The 21504-nt window shown below is 37.4% G+C and overlaps 1 protein-coding gene across 2 annotated transcripts in view; it reads right to left on the reverse strand.

Moving 5' to 3' along the window:
- LOC128890584 (uncharacterized) overlaps window positions 1–21220 on the reverse strand; it is a 62169-nt gene extending 40949 nt beyond the window's left edge. The window contains exon 1 of one of the 2 annotated variants that reach the window (XM_054149231.1): window positions 20938–21220. In XM_054149231.1, coding sequence (XP_054005206.1) covers window positions 20938–21028 — 91 coding nt within the window. In that variant the 5' untranslated portion in view covers window positions 21029–21220. Of the gene's footprint in view, window positions 1–480; window positions 741–20937 lie in introns of those variants that run through there. The other variant, XM_054149233.1, reaches the window with a different exon arrangement.
- Between the last annotated feature and the right edge of the window lie 284 nt (window positions 21221–21504).

The raw sequence follows: 21504 nt of genomic DNA on the forward strand, positions 1-21504 counted from the left end.
GAACGAACATCGCTAAAAAAAATTTGCATGCTCTCCTCTATCTTGGAAATATGGTTAAATTGACAATAATAATTCTTACGGTCTAAGAACGAATCAAATCACGTTTTTAATTAACGAACTGAAAAATACATCGATACATTGCGTGAAGTAACTACAAACTTTTAATCGTAACGTGTCACAATATCTTTATGATTATGTTCTTAAAACGGGTCAATTCTACAGTAACGAGAGTAATTATGTAATTTTAGATATTTTATTTATATCTCATCTTTCATAATAGAGTTTCTAAAATGGGGCTTGAGAATTTCTTAATAAACGACAGGTGTCTTTTTGGACTTTTGGGACTTTTGTGTCCCATTAGCTGAGAACCGTATCATCCGTAATATTAAATCACTGGGACGATACAGAGACGTAAAGCGTACACCCGATGTTGCCCAACTCCCTCAACGTTATAGAATGGTAGATATTCCGAGGACTTACGGTAATCACCTGAATCCATGGCAAAATTGCTCGACTACGGTAAATTTCCGCGAAGTGTAATCGTTTAATCTCACAACGCAAAGGAGCACCGACAAGTGGAGTAACAGCGTATGATTTCAATTTCACTTTCCCTATTTGCACGGAATTCAGGATTCTTCGCGCATTCCCAATAAACCCGTGAATTCCGCTTTCTTCGACGCTTCGTAACTGATTACTGTTAATGAACGAACAGACCGAATCTTATCCCCGTGCCATCTGGTTTCCGCGGTCGTGGCAAGAGGATTAGAATTCTTCGCGTAATTCGCATCGCGTGTATTTCCAATTGACTTTTATCCTTTGCCTCGGCGAGGTTTCTTTCCTGGCGTTTAATTGCACCTCATTTCGCGCAACATCGATTACTCAATACGAACGTCATACTTCTAGACGTCTAATCGATGAATACTGTTTTATTATCCCTATAAAATGTGATAGTTTAGTACTATCGTAAATAACAGATATCGATTCTTTCTTCTCCAATTGGGAGCAGTCTCATAGAAGAACACATACATTTCAATGAAGATACTTATTCGTTTCTATCTTTGCATATGCCTTAAAGAATTTAACACATTCGCGACTGGCAAATACTTTACGTTTCTAATACCGAATACTGACGAAAATAATAAAATTCTGAAACTCGGCATCGCGAATTCGTATCTTTAGGGCGAAGATAAAAATTACAAAATATGTTTTCGAATATAAACGTTGAAAATATGTACTGTATAGAATGAAAAGATTTTTATAAATGTTTCATAACCAGGAACATAATTTGAAGCGGTCGCGAATGTGTCAAAACAAAGAGAAAAATTTAGTTTCAATCTACGCTATTCATTGTTCAGTGGATCTAAAGTAGTCCAAGTGATCCAAATCAGATAACTTTCTCCTATACAGGTTAAGGTCAAAGATACGTTTCTCCACTTTGTTCTCATTCACAATTTTTGGATTAGACCTAGTCTCCCGAAGGGGGATAACTTTATTATTTCGAAACGTTAGGAAGTGAGATTATATTTCTAGACTGCTCCAAAACTAATTAACATTACGTCGACTGTATCAAAAAGTCTAATTCATCGACGCGGAAGAATCTCGCGAATCTACGCTCGATCCACCTGAAGAAGCATATAAATTCTCCGTCGTGAAATTTTGATTACACCAGAACCATAATGTACCCGGAAGTCCGCCGCACAGCCTCCAGCAAAACTATGCACATCTATTCTTCTCGGATTCGTTTCGTCGGTAATTCCAGCGAAGGAATGCAAATCTCTTCCAATCGGAGCTCGCAGAATGGCTGCGGAAAATGATCGGTGATCCAGATTCGTGTGCAACTGTTCGATACGTCGCTGAACGATAAAATATTGCCCTGAACGAAATCGGAGTCGAATTAAACGTTGCCCGAGGACTAATCGCGTCAACCGATCGTGCAAAGTGAAACGCGCTATACACGCAAGACAAATCCGGGGCTGCGTGCTGCTTTTATTGAAACGAAACGACGTTAAACTAACGATTGATTTTCTTTCAGGTTTCATAAGGGGCCAGACTTACGAAAAAAAGGTTGTTAATCAGCCCAGATAAACAACACGGACAATGCGAGAGTCGCAGTGAGCGCAACACCTTGGATAAAAACGATGTTGGACTATGCACACGTGTGTATTAACTGTAATGCGAACGCTGTCGTTCCTGTAGAAATTGCAGGGGTTCATTATACCACTCGCATAGATCTTATGCTCACGAGAGCAAGGGGATTACAAGACAGCTCGCGTGAGAAAATTACCCTTTAATCAATTTTGCTCTGTGAAAGACACGTAAGGCGCCTTCCGCTTGTAATGAACAATTATTAGCGTCGAGAATGTTATTAATATACTCAGACCATGAATGATTCGAATCTAAGATTGCGAATTTAAAACACACAAGTTAAAAATCAATTGAAAATTATAAGGTGAACTTTAAGGGCACTTATTAGGTATAATATATTAATCTATACAAAAAAGAATCATTTTATCATGTGGGAAATTTCATGAAGAAGAACTCTATAAAGTGGATAATGCGACTATAAATAAAAGAGGAAGAATTCCTTCAAGTTATGAAGTGCGTTAAATTGAAATCGCGTCGTATAAATTTCACGTCATATGAAGGTTACCTGGAAGCCCTCCAGAAACGGTTAATAAATTTCAAATCACCCGAGACAAATGAACATCCATTTCCACTTTTCCAGAGTAGCAACTCCAACCACTCAATAACGTCGGCAGGTTCGCCATCTATAATCTTCAAAGTCTATAATAAATGTAAACTGTCGCGTGTATTGGTTTATCGCGTGTCGATTATCGATAGTATCGTCAACTTTTTTTAAGATTCCGCGTTAAACGGTGATCGTGTCGCGTTATTCGCCGCCAACGAGCAAAGTGATACGAAGTGCACGACTATTTATGTAAATGAGGCTTCCGATACGATCGTTTTAAAATCAGGTGCGCGGCATTATTTTCGAGTGTAATTATTCCGGTGGCGTGCGAGGCGGTTACCTAATTATACCAGCAGTCGATTTCGTTCAATTTCAACAACAACGCCGTTTATATTACGTTACCGGAGCTTTGCATCCGACGTGATTATATTTTCAGCACGTGGATACCGTTGCTGCGCTGTCGCTCGAAACCTTCACTTTGATTGTATACTAGGAACTGCACGTGCCAGCTGGGCACGTGTCAACCAGCCTAAGCGTATCAGAAAGTATTTTCCCTTGATTAACAAATTGAGCTGTCATGAAATTCAACACATTATGGGCAAACACGTTTTTCAGCTGATCACTTAGGAATATTAACGAGTCGTTTACACGCCAGCCCTCTGGTAATTCTAAATAAAATATAACTACCATTTAGCCAAATTCCATGCTATGCTTGTGTTTTTATTTTATTCTCTTCCTCTTTTTCGAATAGGGTTTTTTTAATTCACGTTGTCCATCGGGTCTTTAAAGATGGCTGCTATGTTGCACTGTTGGTAAATGTAATTAGTTTTAAACCAATCGACATCATCAACTTTTAAGTGTTATGATAAACTGCTCGAAACGTTGAAATTTGAACAAACTGATCACATTCCTTATTTATGAGTGTCTGAAAATGCAACGCGACTAACGCAAGACAGCCACGGTTTGGAGAACCGCCGACATGGTATTGCAGCGAAATTCAATCGTTGGCCAAACTGTGGTTGAATTTATGAAATGCCGTACTTACGACGAGTTAAGGTGAAACTCAAAGGTATGGCATGTTTTACGAGACTTGTGAAGCTGTTCAAATAACTGCTCAAAGTGCTAAATGCTTCTTGCTCTCGGAAAGATTGCCGTGATTTCGATTTTATACACATTCTGTTGGTTGTGTGAAATGCCTGTTTGCACATTCATTACGAATACTATAATGATGTTATTTATTTAGTACATGGAATACAGCGGTGGATTGAGTGTGCGCTGGTGCAATAATAATGGTATAGGTGAGTTTACAATACGAGTTAAACAGAAATATAAATATTCACGTAGAGAAAAGAACCAACATTCATAATATAACACGTGACTTCTCTCAACCAAAACCTCAGTACGACACAAATAGAAAAGAAACACAATAATGAATAAATTAAGAATCGACTGACGACTGATTAAGACTGATAGAAAGAAAAAGTTGGGTCGCTCGATCGGCACAGAAACTTCAGCCACTTTCGTAATAATGGGCACGCGTTTCACGAATAAAAAGCAGCATGCTCGATGTTGCTAAATCAAAAAACCGAGAGCAGTGACATCAAACGTGACTAGCGGTTTCTGCGAAACGGTGCCGCATTTTAGACGTCTGAACGGATTCTGCAGCGACGGTTATGACGCTTGTTTTGCTTTTCAGAGAAGTGCGCCGGACGAGGGTAACCGGTATAAAATCAAACGCGAACACAAGCCACCGAACAAGCTACCTGTAATTGCAAGCACAGTCACGTATAAACGATACTCTATAGCGCTAAGAAATCGTTACTTTAATTCACTGCGTCGGTAAACTCAGTTTTATATTGCGCCAATTCGTGATTACCTCCGGAGCGTGTCAATGATCTACCATTTCGACGAAAAGTAACACCAAAATATAAATAATATCATAGTTACGTGTATATTACGTAAATAATTCAGGCACATTCCCCGTAGTTTGTTTCTATAGAACACGTCTGTGCACTGACAGCGACTCGTCGAGGTTCGGCCTGACCGAGCTAGACCGAAGTCATTCTTCAAGCATAAATGTTTTTGCGTTCACTTTTCGACCGTTGAAACGATGCAAGAACGATGAGAAACATGAAACATTGGGCGTGGAATCAAAAAATAAATGTTTTCGTGGAAACTAGAAAGCTGAGTAACTTCCACGAAACTGTACAGAAACAGAACATTTGCCAGAAATAAGTATGCGTGCAGATAGAAAGTACTTGTTAGAAATACCAAGTATTTTCATTTAATATTTATGTGGAATAGATGTACATATGTATATAATCTGTTTAAACACAGCAGGATCAACTGCTGGTCGTAGATACATCTAGGAAGTACAAGTGGAGTAATAAACTCCTTCCTCGTTGAAAAACTATGAAAAGTAACTGTTATGTGCACAAACGTTTTATGTTATCTATTAACTGTGTGACGTTGCAAACTATATACATGCATAGAAGTTTACGACAGGAACATGATATTTTTGCTGTGTTTCCACTAGAAAAATGATTAGTTTTTCGTGTCTGCGTCAAGTTGTTAATCGACAAGTGTGAAAGTGGTTAGTGGATAGGGGAAAGAAAAGGAGCGACTGTATATTCGAGTAAAGTTTACGTCGGCGGACAGCACGAGTCACGAACAATGCCCGGTGAATTGCATTCCAGGGACTCGTCGACTCAAGGTCTATCATGCAAAAGTGCATGGCACTTTTAAAAGGCCTACGTAAGTCACGTGACCCCCTATATATACGTATCATGGTACTGTGTGATTAATAAATAATACAAAACATTTTCTTTCTACTGCTGTAATCAGAAGTTACACACGATCTCAATGAATTACACAATTATGAACATTTCTGGCAACATTTTACATGTACGCGGGTGAAGAATGCTAAATAACATAGTGCTATAAAGTTGTTCATAATCATGATTAATTTAAGAGTTCATGGACTTTTAATTTGAATATAAATATGTACTGGTTTTATTTTTATGTTGTAAAATATAAATCATATTATCGATTATTAAAAAAATATATAATCCGTTGCATTCGTTGCGTCATACGGCAGAAAATTTGAGTTACGCAAGAATGGATAGGTCTGAACAATTCTGAATGTGAATTTGTTGAACTGGCAGTGGCTGTCTTTATACGAAGTGATGATTACAAAAGTATCATTAACCAATTAGAAGGAAATTGAGGACGACAATAGGAGACGTATGTCAAGCCAATGCGTATTTTCTTGCGATATATGATCGAAGGGATTACGTGATAGCCTAAGGAAGTTAATTACAGACCTGTTTTATGGTCTTCTAGGGAGAAAAAGGAAAAGTAACATCGTGCATCACAATGACTTTTTCCAACGGTCAGCCGATCGAGTCACGAGAGCTAGGTGCAAGATACTCAGCACGGCATGATGCATCGAGCTGCATCTCAACTCAAGGACTAAACTCGTGCTAAAGTTCACGACAGTCTCGGACTCCTGTAGATACACCGAGAATGTTATCGTGAGCGTATGGAACTCATCGCTGCACCTCAAGCACCGGCTAAGCTGCGTTACCATCTTCTCACGTGAGCGATACTCGTTACGAGTCGGGTCGTTATTCTCGTACAATCCAATTAGAAGCACCTGAGAACTGTGGATCGCCGCATTCGAATGCACGTAAATCGCAGTTGACGCTGTCGATGCGTTCTAATGCTCGATTTTTTTTATCTCCCTTGCTGTCGATCACAATAACATTTCAAATGTCAAATTCAAAATTGGCAAATAAAAATTCTAAACAGTTTCTACTCAAATCGTACCTTCATACTTATTAATCGATATCAGTTAGAGTTTTCATTTCACTTTCTACTAGCTCAGAAAATTTGCATACATAAGTAATAGCTAATTAAATAAGCAATAATATATAAATGTAATTATATTGCACGTTTCAATGAACATTAATCGTCTAATGGCGAACTGAACACGCCTAGAGAAGTATCTAATTATGCAAAATATGTTACGATATATAGGAAATATTTGAAGATTAATAAAAAGATTTTATTAAGAGTGGGCGCTCAAAGTTTTTGTCATCGAAATAGAAACACGTCCTGTCACACTATAACTTTCATGATGCAACAACAAAAACGCAAATGCAGCAAAAACTATAACAGACAGAATGAATATGAAGTGATAATCGGTTTTATAGTTTTATGAAGTCACTTTCTGCTGGAAATTTTCAATGTTAGTTTCTCCGTACCGTGTACTGATTGCTCGATAACAACACATTAAATTGAAACTATCTATGACTTGGAAATAACATTTACCAATTCGTGTCTATTAAACACATTTCGTTAACTTTCAGCTCAGGTTTTAGACATGTTGAACATACCCCGTATAATATATACGAAACGATCTGGTAGAATGTATAAAGAAGCTGGAGACCAATATTTTTATGGTAAAATCGTGACTCCACGATCTCTAACTTTCCAGTCTAAGCAATTCCTCCCACCCCCCTCTTTTCTTTTCTTCTCTTCTTCTGTTGACGTTCCGGTTTTCGGAATAAAAGTCGTTCTTTCGTACCCACTTTCACGATTATGCTCGAATTTACGATCGATCAAGCTTGATACGGCATATAAAGCTAAAACCTTAAAAGCTAAACCATGACTTGCGACTGGTCATAAGTTGCATAAATAATAGCGACGAAAAATGCATAAATTTCATTTTAAGAGCTACTAGCTATGTATATTCTGCATACTCGCGTAGTAATTTACTCCTGTGATAACAGTTTGGTTCTTTCACATCGTGTCAATTGTATATTTCGACATATTTTAAGCGCATGAACATCCGCAGTCTATTCGTAACCAACAACTTATTTTCAATATTTATATCAATTTATAAAAAGCAAAAGTACTTACTATTACTTAGTATTACTACGATATCGTTGACAAGAGAAATGGTGTCAGAATGAAAGGAATGTTCTGATAGCAACGAGAAGGTGGTGCTAACCAAACCAATCGTGGGTGTAATGCTATCCGGTAGTGGTGTTAGGGCAATATGTAAGAGAGCGCGATTATTTTTATAGTTTCGCGCCACAACGTGTTGCGGTGTGGAATAATTCTCTCGGCGCGCAAGATCAAGGGAATCTGGTTTCTTGGGAGTAGATGCAGTTGCAAGTGTATTCGTGATTATCTTGACACGTTGCCGCGTTTGCATGAAACCGCGGCACGTATCTTTGCCACCGCTACGTCTCGTGACGAAGACCATGGTAAAACGATTCCAGTCATTGTGCCCGCTTGGAACGTTGCCGTTAATCTTATCCTTTAATCACGAACGACCCGTATAAACGGATTCTTAGATTTCTATCATAGCGTTTCTTCAGTGGCCGACTATTATGCATCTCGAACAATTGCGTTTGCACACAGAGGCGCCAATGCGCGGGAATAATTTCTTACGAAACCGAGGAGCGCATTCAAACATCGGACGAACAACTGACAGCTTTGGCCAATCTCTGATGCAGTTATTAATCTGGATACGTGATAAATGTAACGATTAAAACGATGCATACCGAATGCAATGTTTCGGAAGATGCACACCGAGCACGAAAAGTGTGTAAGCGGATTCTACACACTTTCGAAAGGTGTAATTTATGAGGCGAGGATTTCGTTGTTATTATTCTGCTAGGTATGGAATTTTATGATATTGCATTGGATAATAAATTTTCTGCATTAAAAATGATTAGATTGGTCAAGAAGTTCGTACGGTTAGTGGTGATGGTTGTCTCTTTGCAGTTCGGTCAGTTACTAATTTGATGAGGATTTCTACAAACACAGAATCATGGATTTGCCCAAAATATCGAGAAAGATCATAGAACAGAATGAACAATGTTACAGAGTGAATATATTTCTTTGTCCAAAAAAAATTGCTGTTTATTCGTTCGTTATTATCTGAACCTTTGAATTTCTAGCAAAAATCGCCGCGTAATCAAAGGGTTAAGTATGTGCAGTCGCAACGCCTTGACACACGTATTTATACTATGTCGACGAATTTATGTGGTCGTTTCAGTCAACGACATGTGGAATGGCTCTTAGGCCTGCCCATATCATTTCGTGGACATTCATCACCTCTCACCGTTTCTTCCCTCCTCTCACTGTCCCAATATCGAAAGCCTTCGCCAGTAAAAAGAGACCGAGCGGCGCGATACACTTTAAACCGTTTCTTTCTTAATTGAGAAATAAGAGACAATTTTCCACCGGTTAAGGTATCGCAAACGTTTACCTTCGTTCACCAGGAAAAATGCACTCTTACGTAAAAAAAAATGCGCGGCCCGTTTCAGGTCATTTAATTGTTTGCCCTCCTGATTACGCGCCGTTCGTACCCAATTTCTCGTTTTTTATCGATCGTCATTACTAATTGATTAATTAGTTCACAATTAAACCGCGTAACACGTTATGCTGGTTCTTGTTCAATGTAAATACACTATGTACCACAGTATATACAACATTATAAATCATGTCATACCGTCAAAGCTTTAACTTGTAATTCGACACGCTTGTCACTGGCCTTAATATGGCATATTTTCTCGTATACTATTACGATGATTTACTGTAAACGTGTCTTTATGTTTGTTGTATATTTTTGCATTTTTATTATTTTTCTTAAATTCTTTATTATTTCGTATTGTTCCTTATTATTTTCGAGGGTGTAATTGTTCGCTACATTAAGAAATATTGGAATGTTGCGGATATATGCAGCCGAATGCAATGACGGGTTAATTCTGGGTGTCCGTAATGAGACAGCACAATTCGGAAAGCTGTCGATTTTGTAATTCGAGATGCGTACGCCGCACTGTAAACCGTAAATAATCTTGCAGCACAGATTCACTTTCTCCGCTTTCGTAATCTTAATTACCAGCAAAAAGATGTAATGGAATATTATATTCGGATATTATGATTTTTAATCTCCTTCCTTATGTCGGGCTCGTTAAATTTAATTAAGCGAAAGTGTAAAATGTGACATAAAACGAGAATCACGTAGAGGTGCTCATTAAAAGTTTTATCTGTGCACACCGACAAACAGTGTTGCAATCTCTCCATCGTATAACTATTTACTCGGACAAAGGTTAAAGCAAAACAATCGGCGACAAAGATAAGGGAGAGCGTGGGTGTGAATTTTTCGAATGCCCGAGAGATTACTCATTGTCTCTCCCTCTTTGTTCGCCTACTAACTGTAAGCTAAGCGTGACTGCATCTTTACGTTCAAGGATGACTGGAATATAGAAGCCGACATGCACGAGTGGTGATCCTTCGACCCGGAATATCAACTTGTTGACTGTGCTCGAACTTCGAAACCAGTTACCGACAATACCGAATGATGTCGTAGCAGCGACATGTTTATAAATGGTAGCATGCGATGTATTCAAAAATATCCAAATTATAGAAACAACCACATTACGTGCAATACACGCAGTAAATGTAAGTGTATTTGTACAGATACAGCACGTTGAAATGCCATGCATGTTTTTCGTGTCCAAGGATGTCCTCAAGATTTGCACTACCGTGCACAAAATGGTAATATTCTTCTTATTATTACTTTATACCATTATTAGTAATTGGAACAACCACGCTATCCGCAACACCTTGTAGGACTAGTGTGCTAGTTATCAATGACCATCATGGCAGTCAACGAGTTGAAGTTTTAAAACTAGTCCCAAACACAAAGTTGACTAGCTAGGTTATTCAACTCGCGCCATCAATGATTGTATAACTTATTTTCCAAGAGACATAGAAAATAATAAGTGAAAATACTTCTCCACTTAGCATTCCTTATTGACAGGATCGATAAAATTCCAGGAAAAATCATAGTGAAAGAATTGCAATTATACGTTTACTCAGCACAAAAGTGCCTTTCTATTCGAAGTGACCGTACAAGGAAAATGAAAGAAACTTGTTTCATGGAAAGTTTGAAAAATGGTGGTTTTAGCTCACCGACTCTAATGTACAACAGAGGAATCGCATCGATACAGGAAGTTCGCGAACACCTAAGTGCGCAAGGACGAACAAGGAGATGCACGTAATCTCTCAATTTCACTCGAAGAGAAGTGTTGTAAAACCTATCTTACGACAGTCTTTCTTTTTTATTCTAGCAGGCTGTCTGCGCATTCTCGTCGCCAGGAATGGGAAACGTTGAAACGAAACTCGTCGATCGACGTCCGTCTGCGTCTTTTAGATCGCGTGTTTCTATTCCATTTAGCATTTGATACGTGCGAATGTTACGAAACTTCATGGTTTCACCCGCACGGTTTCACGGTTTCAATCGACGTCTGCACAAAATTCATGTGCTCTATGGAAGACAACTATGGACAAGTCGATAACTCTTGGAACACTGACAACACGAATTTTTTCGGAAGAAGTATACCTTAAACGAGTACTTGTGAATGCGACAAAAAAAAAAAACAGCAGCAACGAACTCTATAAAAATCAGATTTTCAACACTCGACCATAGATTTGCGAGGTGTTTGTTAAGAAAACGAACTTGGTCAAGTCTATTGTTGTGGAAAAGTGGAAAATAAGCGAATGTAATGACACCTAATAACGTTAGTTAAATATTGAGTAAAAAATATTCACATTTCACTCTCAACAATATTGAGTCATGCATTACGAAAAAATGAAATAATGAGATATAAAAAAAAAATTTAATGCTAATTTATATAAAGAATTGTATTACTATGTTTACTGAAGATGTGTTATAAGTTCAAGGACCACCTATTGTTATAAATAAAAATATCCTTTTATTTATTACAGCAAAAATGATCATTTTCTTTTGAATTCGATATAAATATCTTTGCATATGGCGCAATGACGCAAGTCAGAGGTTTCCAAGTTAAGCTCCCTGAAATCTGAATTACGACCAATGAAGCAGAGAATACCCTACCATTTCAATAAGTAGTATGACAAATATGTCATAATTTAGATTTCTAGGAGCTTAACCTGGACACCTCTGACATAAGCATAATATAATGACTGTCATTGATACCAATAATAAATAACGTTATAGGATATGATAGGTAGCGGCACGATAAAAAAGTGTTAATCAGTACTCAAGTAAAAGTGAGTTTGACATTTTTAAATAATAATTTGGCACATTGATCCTCTTTAAATCGAATATCGACATTCGTTTCTTGTAAATAAATTATCAGGCCATAAATGGTGTATTAAATTCAACGTAGCAAAACAGAACCGGATTTTCTACGGTAAGGAGTTAATCGTTTTCTGGTTTATTAGCGGCCAATAAACGTGATTACCCATTAAGTGTAGAGTAAGGCTGACCTAGAGAATGATCCAGCTTGACAATATCAACCGTTCTAAAACCTCGCTGGACTGTAGCCGTACTTATAAATATACATATACGTAACATCGCTGTATGTACGCAATAAGTACGCAAAGATTTGTTAAAAAATGAAACGTGCAATAATTCAACTGTTTCCGTGTCCATACCAGCAACACACTTATTTCCTCGGGTGTGTACTATATATTAAAATAAAAAGTAACGAGGTCGCGATTGTTTGCTACGGGGTAAAACGTTGACTTATGCGAGATATTACGCTTGTTCCAATTCTATTACTTGTCAGTATGCATAACCTGACACACGTGAAAAATCACAGCAGAATTACGCCCACTGGCAGTAACAAAATAAAGAGTATTTTTAGATAATATTGTACGTTCGATCAAACTAACCGTTTTATTATAAATAAAACGTGTCGTAACTTTTAAATTGATATGTTGTATGTGCGTGTGTATGTGTATTAGATACCAGCATAGACTCGAATCTGTTACCTACTGGTATGTGAATACAAGAAATTCATCCTTCACATATTTTTTCTCAAACTGTTTTTTTTTTTGTACAAAGCTTCAACCACCTGAGACAAAGGTAGCGGAACGATGTTACCAAAACCGATGAACGTATGAACGTCTTATATGATTCATGTATATTTCATCGTATGCGTCGAACACACTGACAAATCTGTACATTCCCTTACCTTAGCGAGACAGAGTGCTCGGCTGGTGCACGTGACTGTGCCCGGCGCAATGCGCCTCTCGTCACGTGCATCGGACAGCGCACCGGCTGCCACGCTCTCGTGCACGTGAATTCTGCATAAAGGTGCAACAGTATCAACGCGTTTATGGCTCGACGGAAATCAGGTCTACCTGAACCCGTGCCGCTCGACAATCGTAAAAGACGAACGAGAAAAAACCGACCGCTACGCTTTCGTTTGAAACGGTGGCCAGCGTTTGGGCACACTTTTATCTAGATCACAGATTTTCAAACACTCCGAAGGGGGCTCTTATCCTCTAAACAAAACCGAGAATTTCTCTGAAACATATTATAGGCATCTTCTGAATTATAGACTGTTTTTATATGATTAAACGAACTTACCTAAGTGAAGTTCTATCATAATTGTATGAAGCGCCTCTTTCGAGATGAAATCTTAATTTTTAATTTTTAATTTTTTGTAAGTGATTCAATCTAATAAATAAATAATATTCATTATTCTATTGTCTATTCTGAGTAATATGTGCAATTTATTAAATGAGGTAAGTTGTATATTTAAAATGATCCAAGAAAGATATACGTAATACTGCAGTTGTTATGCTATATAGTAATAGAAAGAATTGTTCTAATTAGTTACATTTGTATGTGTTAGCCAATTTCGAAAATTAAAAAATTGCAAGTTAGAAACTATTATGTACGATTTTGATCATACCGTCTTTTCGGCATCTTCCGTTTAAAAGAAAGTTGAAGTCGTGTTCACTTATAAAAAAGTTCATTGTATTTCCTTAAGCATGTACTCGTATCGCAATGTAACCGAGCCTCAAAAAAACTTGTTCATACAACCACAAATGCATTGGCACGTTTCGACTTCCGATTGGTAGAATGCGGTTGAGTGCACAAGTTGATTGGCGATTACTCCATCGTACTTGTAGTAGTATAGACAAGTATTTTTGAGGCCAGTGTACCTTCAAGTTAGTTCTTCTTATTTAGCTTCCGATGGAATTCATTAATATATCTGTCCGGTGATAAATTAATGTTAGAGATTGATGTGAGAGTTATACGAAATACCAACAATTATTAAATGACAGATGCATTTAATCTAAAGTACTGATTTAAAATATTACGTATAAAGTAATTTTCATTTGCGTAAATGATGCCCGAATAAGCTCGTACTTCTGCGAGTATCAGCAACAAAATCTTAAAATGGCATTTTCTGCTTAGATTGGGAGAAATAACCTGTTAACTAGGCAGCGTTTCATCTTACCACGTGTTAAAGGTCTGTACGTGCAGAGATTTTATCAGAAATTCTACCGTAGCTGTCTCAGCTGCTCCGTAGGTGTATACTAAACGATAATTGAAAGATTTGCACTTCAAAATTAATAAACGTCAAATACTTGTAAGATAAATTTACAAAACGTTGTCTTAATTTATTTAAACGTTATGAATGCTTGCATATGATAAAAAGTAATTCAAGTTTTTCCTAAGTGTGCTATTGCTATATTCACCATCATAAATTTGATTTATTATTTTGATATAAAAGAATTTCTGAAAAGGATCTAATGTAAAGATCGAAACGCATTATTCTATTATGTATTCTGGAAAGATTAAATAAATACGATTTGGCAAATTGTTTCAAAGTACTTCCTTTGAGATTCCAGGAGTTCCATGCTCATTCTTAGTATGGAACAAGGATAACTACAATTGTATTCAATTCTTTATACAAATCACAAATTAAATTCACACGTTTGAATTCAGTATTTTACCCATTGCATAGTATAGTTACAATGGCACTTAGAGTGATGCAATTGAAACAACAGTGCTGAAATTCCGTTATTCCAACGGTTTCTTTTCGCCACAGAATTGTGGATCAGTTCTTTGGCGTAGTTTCTCAAGAAACAATGAAAAGGAATGAGAAGAAGTGTAGTCATTTGGCAGTAACATAGACGCTGGCAGCTTAATTGCAATTTAATATTTGTATATGCCACAGGGTAAAAAATACATCAGCAATCGTGTCTAACAAACCTGTATTCAACTCCCACCTCGAAGCTATAACTCACCATAAAACTATAATTACGACAACCGAACAATGTTAATTGCTGGAGTAAATTCGATCCACGTGGTCCTTTGGGGATTTTTTCACGTTCGGCACAATAAACGTACGCATTCATATCCTCGTAAATCTCCGAGTCACGTCGAAACTAATAATATTTTCTGTATGGTAGAAAGTTGGTGTTTAAACCAACTCCTGCTGCTGCCAATAAGAGTGCTTAGAGCGTTGCCATGCATTCGAAAAATCCCTTGGGCACGAGATCATGTTTCAGACACGAAAACACTAGCAGGGAGAATAGCGATCTTACGACAGTTCATTTGGTCGCTTTGGATATTGCTATTCATAAAAAGTCCACGGGTAATTAAACGCAGACACTGCGCGCTCGCGATCGTTGCGAATTTTTAGTCTTACGTCTCGGACGTAATTCGCCTGACCTAAAAGTGAATCACGGCTCCCGCTTTGGTATCACAGAACTTTGGAAAGTAGATGACCCGAAGATATTGCTGCTTTCTCGTACAACTTTCCACGTAATCGCGAGACTTACAAGTGCGTTACAAAACTTCTGTGCACTGATAAGGATATAGAGTGTAATAAACCCGTGACCAACGGAGCTTCACGGTAATAAATTTCTATTTCTGATTAACCGTACGATACGCATTCTATTGAAATCTTCTGAAAGTGGATGCTAGAAATAAGGGGGTAGTAACAATATACAAGGCGTTTCGTTTAAAACGGAATGGTGCAATGTCTCACGAGGACATGAAGATATCAAGAAAATGTTTGTACAAAAGTTATTTGATACGAAGGAATAAATTTCTATTTAAATTGGAAATTAAAATCCAAACTGTCGGATATCGTCGAATGTGAATAAGTTTTGCAGAAAAGTTTAGAAAAGTATATCGTTTGAAATGAATTGTTACGATGTGCTTGAATCTAAACGAGGACGTGCCTACGTATAATGTAAAAATGAATGAAATCGATCGAATATCTTGAAAATACCTAACGGTATCAATTATACGAAATTATAAACACGAAGTATAAATTAATACTCGAAGATAACCTTGCTGTACTCGTAACCTTGGTGTGCTGTCTTAAGCGAGCAATAGTAATAGCGGATTTGCATATCCAGAACGCTGAAGGCTCATGTACGGTAAACTCACTTCCGTGCATTTACGTACCTTGATTTCGCTAATAACTTACTGGATCAACGCGCGCCAACATGTAGTTTCTGACGTATTTCGTTCAGTTCCTTATCGGTAATCGATGGATTAGTTGATCATGTTTTTAAAGAATCCGAGTACAACGTATATGTTTCGTGTTCGTCTGCGTAAGCAAAGATGCAAACGTGTGTCGACGCAAGTGTTGATTACAACTGTATGGTAGTCAATTGTAATTACTTTCAAGTATCAATGGTGAAATCTACATTTTTTCTGCTGCGATCGATGTGAATTCTGAATTCACTTTTACTTATCCCAATCGACAATGGCATGGTTGGCAACACGTTTAACCTGTGATCTTTATCTCTGCTTAATCAGTTTATTTTTACGTCCCATCGACCATCAGGTCATCAACATCAACTTTCTCAGATGTATTAGGTTGTCCCGAAAGTTTCTTTCGCGAGTTGCATTCAATTATTTTATGTGGTCGTGTTTATATAAATAAACAATCTAATTTCATAGATATTCATGTTGTAACAGTAATGGAGCGAAATGAATCGTGCACAATTCAGTAATACACATAACATAAAACATAAAATATTGTCCATGTATTACTTATTAATAAAGCGAAAGAAACATTTGGGACAACCTAATACTTTCTCGTTTATTTGGTATATTTCCCGAAGATTTTTGCTTCCTTTCGTAGGAAACATGATGTCGAATCTGTGGATGAATTTATTTTGTACTTTCCTCTCGAAATTTGGAATCATTTACGATTAGAAAAAAGATATAGTCAAGTTTGGAAGACTACGCACTCACATAAATGAACTAACAAACAAACAGAACTTGAAGACATCTACATTCAAGCAATAGATGGTTGACCAATGTGAGTTTGTTGCAGAAGTTACAGACCGATGGTTCTGCATGTGCGAGTAGATATCGTGCCACTTATACTTCCATTCGAAATGCATTTCTCCGGGAACACGTGCGTCTGTGCCCCAATGCAAAACGGGTTTGAAGGTCGCATTGTGGCGAACTACTATGTTGTACATACAAGAGACGCGAAGACGACGCAGTGGTTAATTGACAGGACGACCGGTCGCGTGAATCGAATCGAGTCTCTGACGCGTGCACGTGACCGGTCATGCTTTTCCTTCGACGGTATTAACCCGTACGAGGAAAGGCGTATGAGCGTGACTTTCTTTCTCTCATGATCGTTCTCTTTCTAGTGTTGATCGGTTACAGTTAGCACGTGCAAAAGCACGTGGAATCACGTGCAGCACGTAATCCCTGAGTCGGTGTGCCCGCGGAGGAATTATTATTATCCTTGATTGCCCCACACCATCGCTGGTTTCTCCGCCAACGCCAGTCACCGAGCTTGCGTCCGTAATGTGCTCGTCGCCCTTGCTTGCTTCGGGATCGATGTTTCCTGGCAAAAATGCACTCGCAGTCCTTGCTGGCCAGCAAACACCGCCGGCACGCTGCCAATGCAACCAGGTGAAACACACAACGGAACTTGTTTGCTTGAGAACTTCCTCGACTTACGTAGCCGCAATTTCTTCGTATCGGAGCTTTGCACGCAAGTGCTATCGACTGCCAGATTAGGCCACCGATAAATTAACTGTATACGGAGTTAATTGGAAACCGGAAGTCCATCGAAAGAATACGTGTCAGTTTACGGAACCCCTTAGAAGCACAATAGAAATCCTGTGATTGTGCGAAGTAATTGGAAATATTGTTTCGACGGAGAAAGTCACTGTAAATTTTTATTTCCGTCTAAAATTATGATTTATTCGTAATTTTATGCCATTTTCACGTGTAAACTTTCTAGACTATTCAAAAAGTTTTCATTTAACGTAATATTGTTATAAAGCATTAGACGTAGGAATTAATTTTGTGCCTTTCCGAAGTAAATTTCTCATTTATTTATTAAAGAAGATCATGGAGCTTTTAGTCTTTCCTCGATCATACATTTCAAAAGAACACATTCTGGTGTAAAATCTAATTTCGAAACCAATCCGTATGATTGACTGTATGTATAAATGCTTTATAATGGCTAGACTGCAGATATTTATGCATTTATGGCAAGCGTAAAAGTATACAAATATACAAAGATGTTTATAAATGTATAAATATATAATATATAACGAATAAAATATAGGTTGCAACATTTCGAAGACAAAACATATTTCAATTTACGTATTTGTTTTTCATTTGTAGATATAAAGGTATGAATTTGCATAAATACCTCATTCTCGCATGAACTCTTATTCGTGATATTTCTTTGAAAAAATACTTCTTATCAAATGATACAAAAATAACGATAGATAATGTCGTCAGTGATATGTGTATTCGTAATCATTCGAACACGAAGTTACGGAACAGTTGATTCTGAGCTGTTTCTTGATTTTTAAACAAACGTGCGCAACTTAAGGAAATTACTGAACACATGGATCCGCAGGCCCTTGTTGCAAGATAATAAACTAAACATTCTCAAAAGAACTTTTAACCTTGATTCGATGGTAACCAGGCCAATTAAAAGCGTGTTGTAAGGATCCAAACGTAACCGTAAATCCTCGCGGATCAATGATAATCTGGCACGATTACCAACGAGAATGTTCAATAAAATACACCCTCCCCCCATTTATAGAGTATTTAAGAGAACGCATAGATAATTAATGTATACAGTTTCAACATTGTCTGTGTATGGAAATGTTGAACCCTTCGTCGACGCTTAATATTTCTCCAACCGTATCTACATATAACTTACTTCTCTGCTCACAATGGATTTGTATGCACTTTTCACATGATTCCATTCTGTTGAAATCTATTGAAAAAAATTTCACAACAATGGAAAATCATGAATAAATTTGATGAAATTATTTGTACGACAAAGAATAATATAGAGTACCAGCGGTGTTGGTTCGTACGTTCAAGGTTCAACGCAAAAAGCATATCAATGGAGGACAAAGAAAATGTCGACGTCTCCGAGGTACTGTAACAGTTTTGAATGTTGTCACGTACCGAAGGGACGGCATACTGTGAGATTACCATGATTAGCATCTGTAGAAGGAAGTGTTCTACTTTCGTGAAAGAGAAAGAGAAACGAAGGATGGAAAACGGGTAGGGCTATAGTTGTCTGGAACGAAGGCAAACGTAGAACAGGAGACATGAAAGGGAAAGAGAAAGAAGAAAATTGGCGAAAATTGATGGTCTTGGCGAAATAATTGCCGCGACTGAAGGCAGTAAACTTTACGGGATTAGCGCCTTTTATGTACCTGATGGTATTTGCTAACGTGGAACTATAAAGGGATTGTTACTATATATTAATAATGAAACCGACAAGCTAAAGTGTTAATGATAAGTGATTTCTTGATTTTGTAATATTAGTGTATTTTGAGGATGATAATATCGAGGTGATTCATCCGCGTTAGTGGTGCAATCCGCTTAGAATGCGGATTACACTCCAGGCGAAAATGGGGTTACTTAAATAACAAAGGGTATCAAGAATAATCCAGCACTCCTGTCAACTCGAGGCGGAGGATTCTCTGACACGTGTCAATGTACCTCTAATCAAATGCTTATAATTGACAGAACGTGTAAGGCATAGGGAATCTTTGTATTCAGAACTTTAAGCATCTAGATTAAGTAGAACCGATTTGGAATATGCTACATTAATTGGCAGAGCAACGTTGAATTACCTTAAACAATGGAGATCATTATTTTTGTCTCTTTTGGGTTAACAACGGTATACAAGTTAAAATAGATACGTGACTTTGTTTACAAATATGATGAAAGCTAATGTCTCGAAACTTCTAACGTCATTATTTCCACTTCAACAATTACTCAAATTTGTTGACATTAAATAATTTCTTACTGTTCTCAACAATAAGAAATTGATTTAAAATAATTATTATATTTTTTATATTATAAAGAAAGAGAGAGCGAGAATTTTACAAGCTTGGAAATAATATCGTTACGTTTATGAGAAAAGTGAAAATTTTGGGAATTTCCAACCCTAGTGATGAAAATGGGAAGGGGAAGGAATCCCTTCCTACGGTGATACCACTAGTGTTATATTCACCTAACAGCGACAGGTAGGCAATACTAGTTATGTATATAGTAATCCGCGAGATATATGTAGCTGTAGCACGTGCGGCTAATTTTGTATGAAAACTCAAATCAAAAATGTTGAATCAAATTTTCTAATGCAATGTTTTATTGTAAGGGAAAGTAATTTTGAAAACTTGTCACATGAGAATGCATTTGACTAAGATGATACTTTACTCCGTCTTTTGTTTTGTAAACGTGCTTCCTGTTATTGCTGCTAACTTATTGTCAATATAAACTAGTGGCTGCTCATTTATCGATATTTATCATAAATCTTAATGTCACAGTTTGTTTGTAAAGAAGACTATATCCCAGTCATCGTTTACTTCACCTGATGAAATAAACAGAGGTTAGAACATTTCTTCCCACATTTGTTTTTGAATTACGGTCTTGGTCACTTTTATGTACACAAAATCAAGCAAAAGTTGCATAGGTGAACCGAGATGCAAAAAGTCAAGACTCACTGTCAGTCAAGTGTACTCGTGTCTGGTGAATCTTTAAATTTGATCTTCTCGAAATCGAAACCTTGCACGACAAAATTTCATTCCACATTTTTAATTCATATCTTCACACAGAATAGCTCCGTATTTGTTATTGCTACACCATCAGCGTCACTACGTATTACAATGACAAGAACGAATAAAATGACATAGATGACTTAAAATTTCTACACTTAACAATATAAGATAATTTTATAAAAACTGTCACAAGAGAGACGTCGTAATTTTATAAAAATTTTATATTATGACACACTTTAATCCAATAACATCAATTTGAAGTAACTCTTAGTTCACTTTGTAGCAGTAGAAAATAACACTGAGTACCAAATGTGAATTGTATTCTGAAAGCGTTGAGAAACAATAAATTCACTTACCAGGCATGAGTCTCTCTTGTGGAGGATATCCCAACACCTGTGTTCCGATTAGAGACACGACGATCAGAGTTCTGGCAACTATCATCTTCATTGTCACTCCTGATCTATGCTAGTCTAATCACAAGTAGCCGACAGACATGAAAGAGTACCGGCTCCCGAGCGATTACGCGTAACTGGTGAACGAATACTTTCGACTGAGCTAAACAAATTTTCGATCGATAAAAAATCGTAAATTGTTGATCTGAGTCTGCTGTGACGATATTCGTCGGAGCTCCTGCTGTTGTCGTACTACGCGATGGTCTGGAGGGCCGGCAGGCGCTTTCACCGGTTTTATACGTGCGCAGGAAAGCACTTCTTCTAGAAGGGGGGATTCTGCACGACTCTTTGATACGTCACAGAAACCCACGGTTCATTGTCATCCAATTAATCGGGACATTATCAAATATCATAGCGAGTGAGTAAATTTGGAAATTTGTGAAAATTGTTGGTCACAGTTTAATTATATACTTCATACTGGAGATGATTATATCAGCAGTATAATTTGTTGAACATGCTGATAAAATTTTT

This window comes from Hylaeus anthracinus, unplaced genomic scaffold (assembly GCF_026225885.1).
Source record: "Hylaeus anthracinus isolate JK02 unplaced genomic scaffold, UHH_iyHylAnth1.0_haploid 12001, whole genome shotgun sequence".
Taxonomy (NCBI): Eukaryota; Metazoa; Arthropoda; class Insecta; order Hymenoptera; family Colletidae; genus Hylaeus; species Hylaeus anthracinus.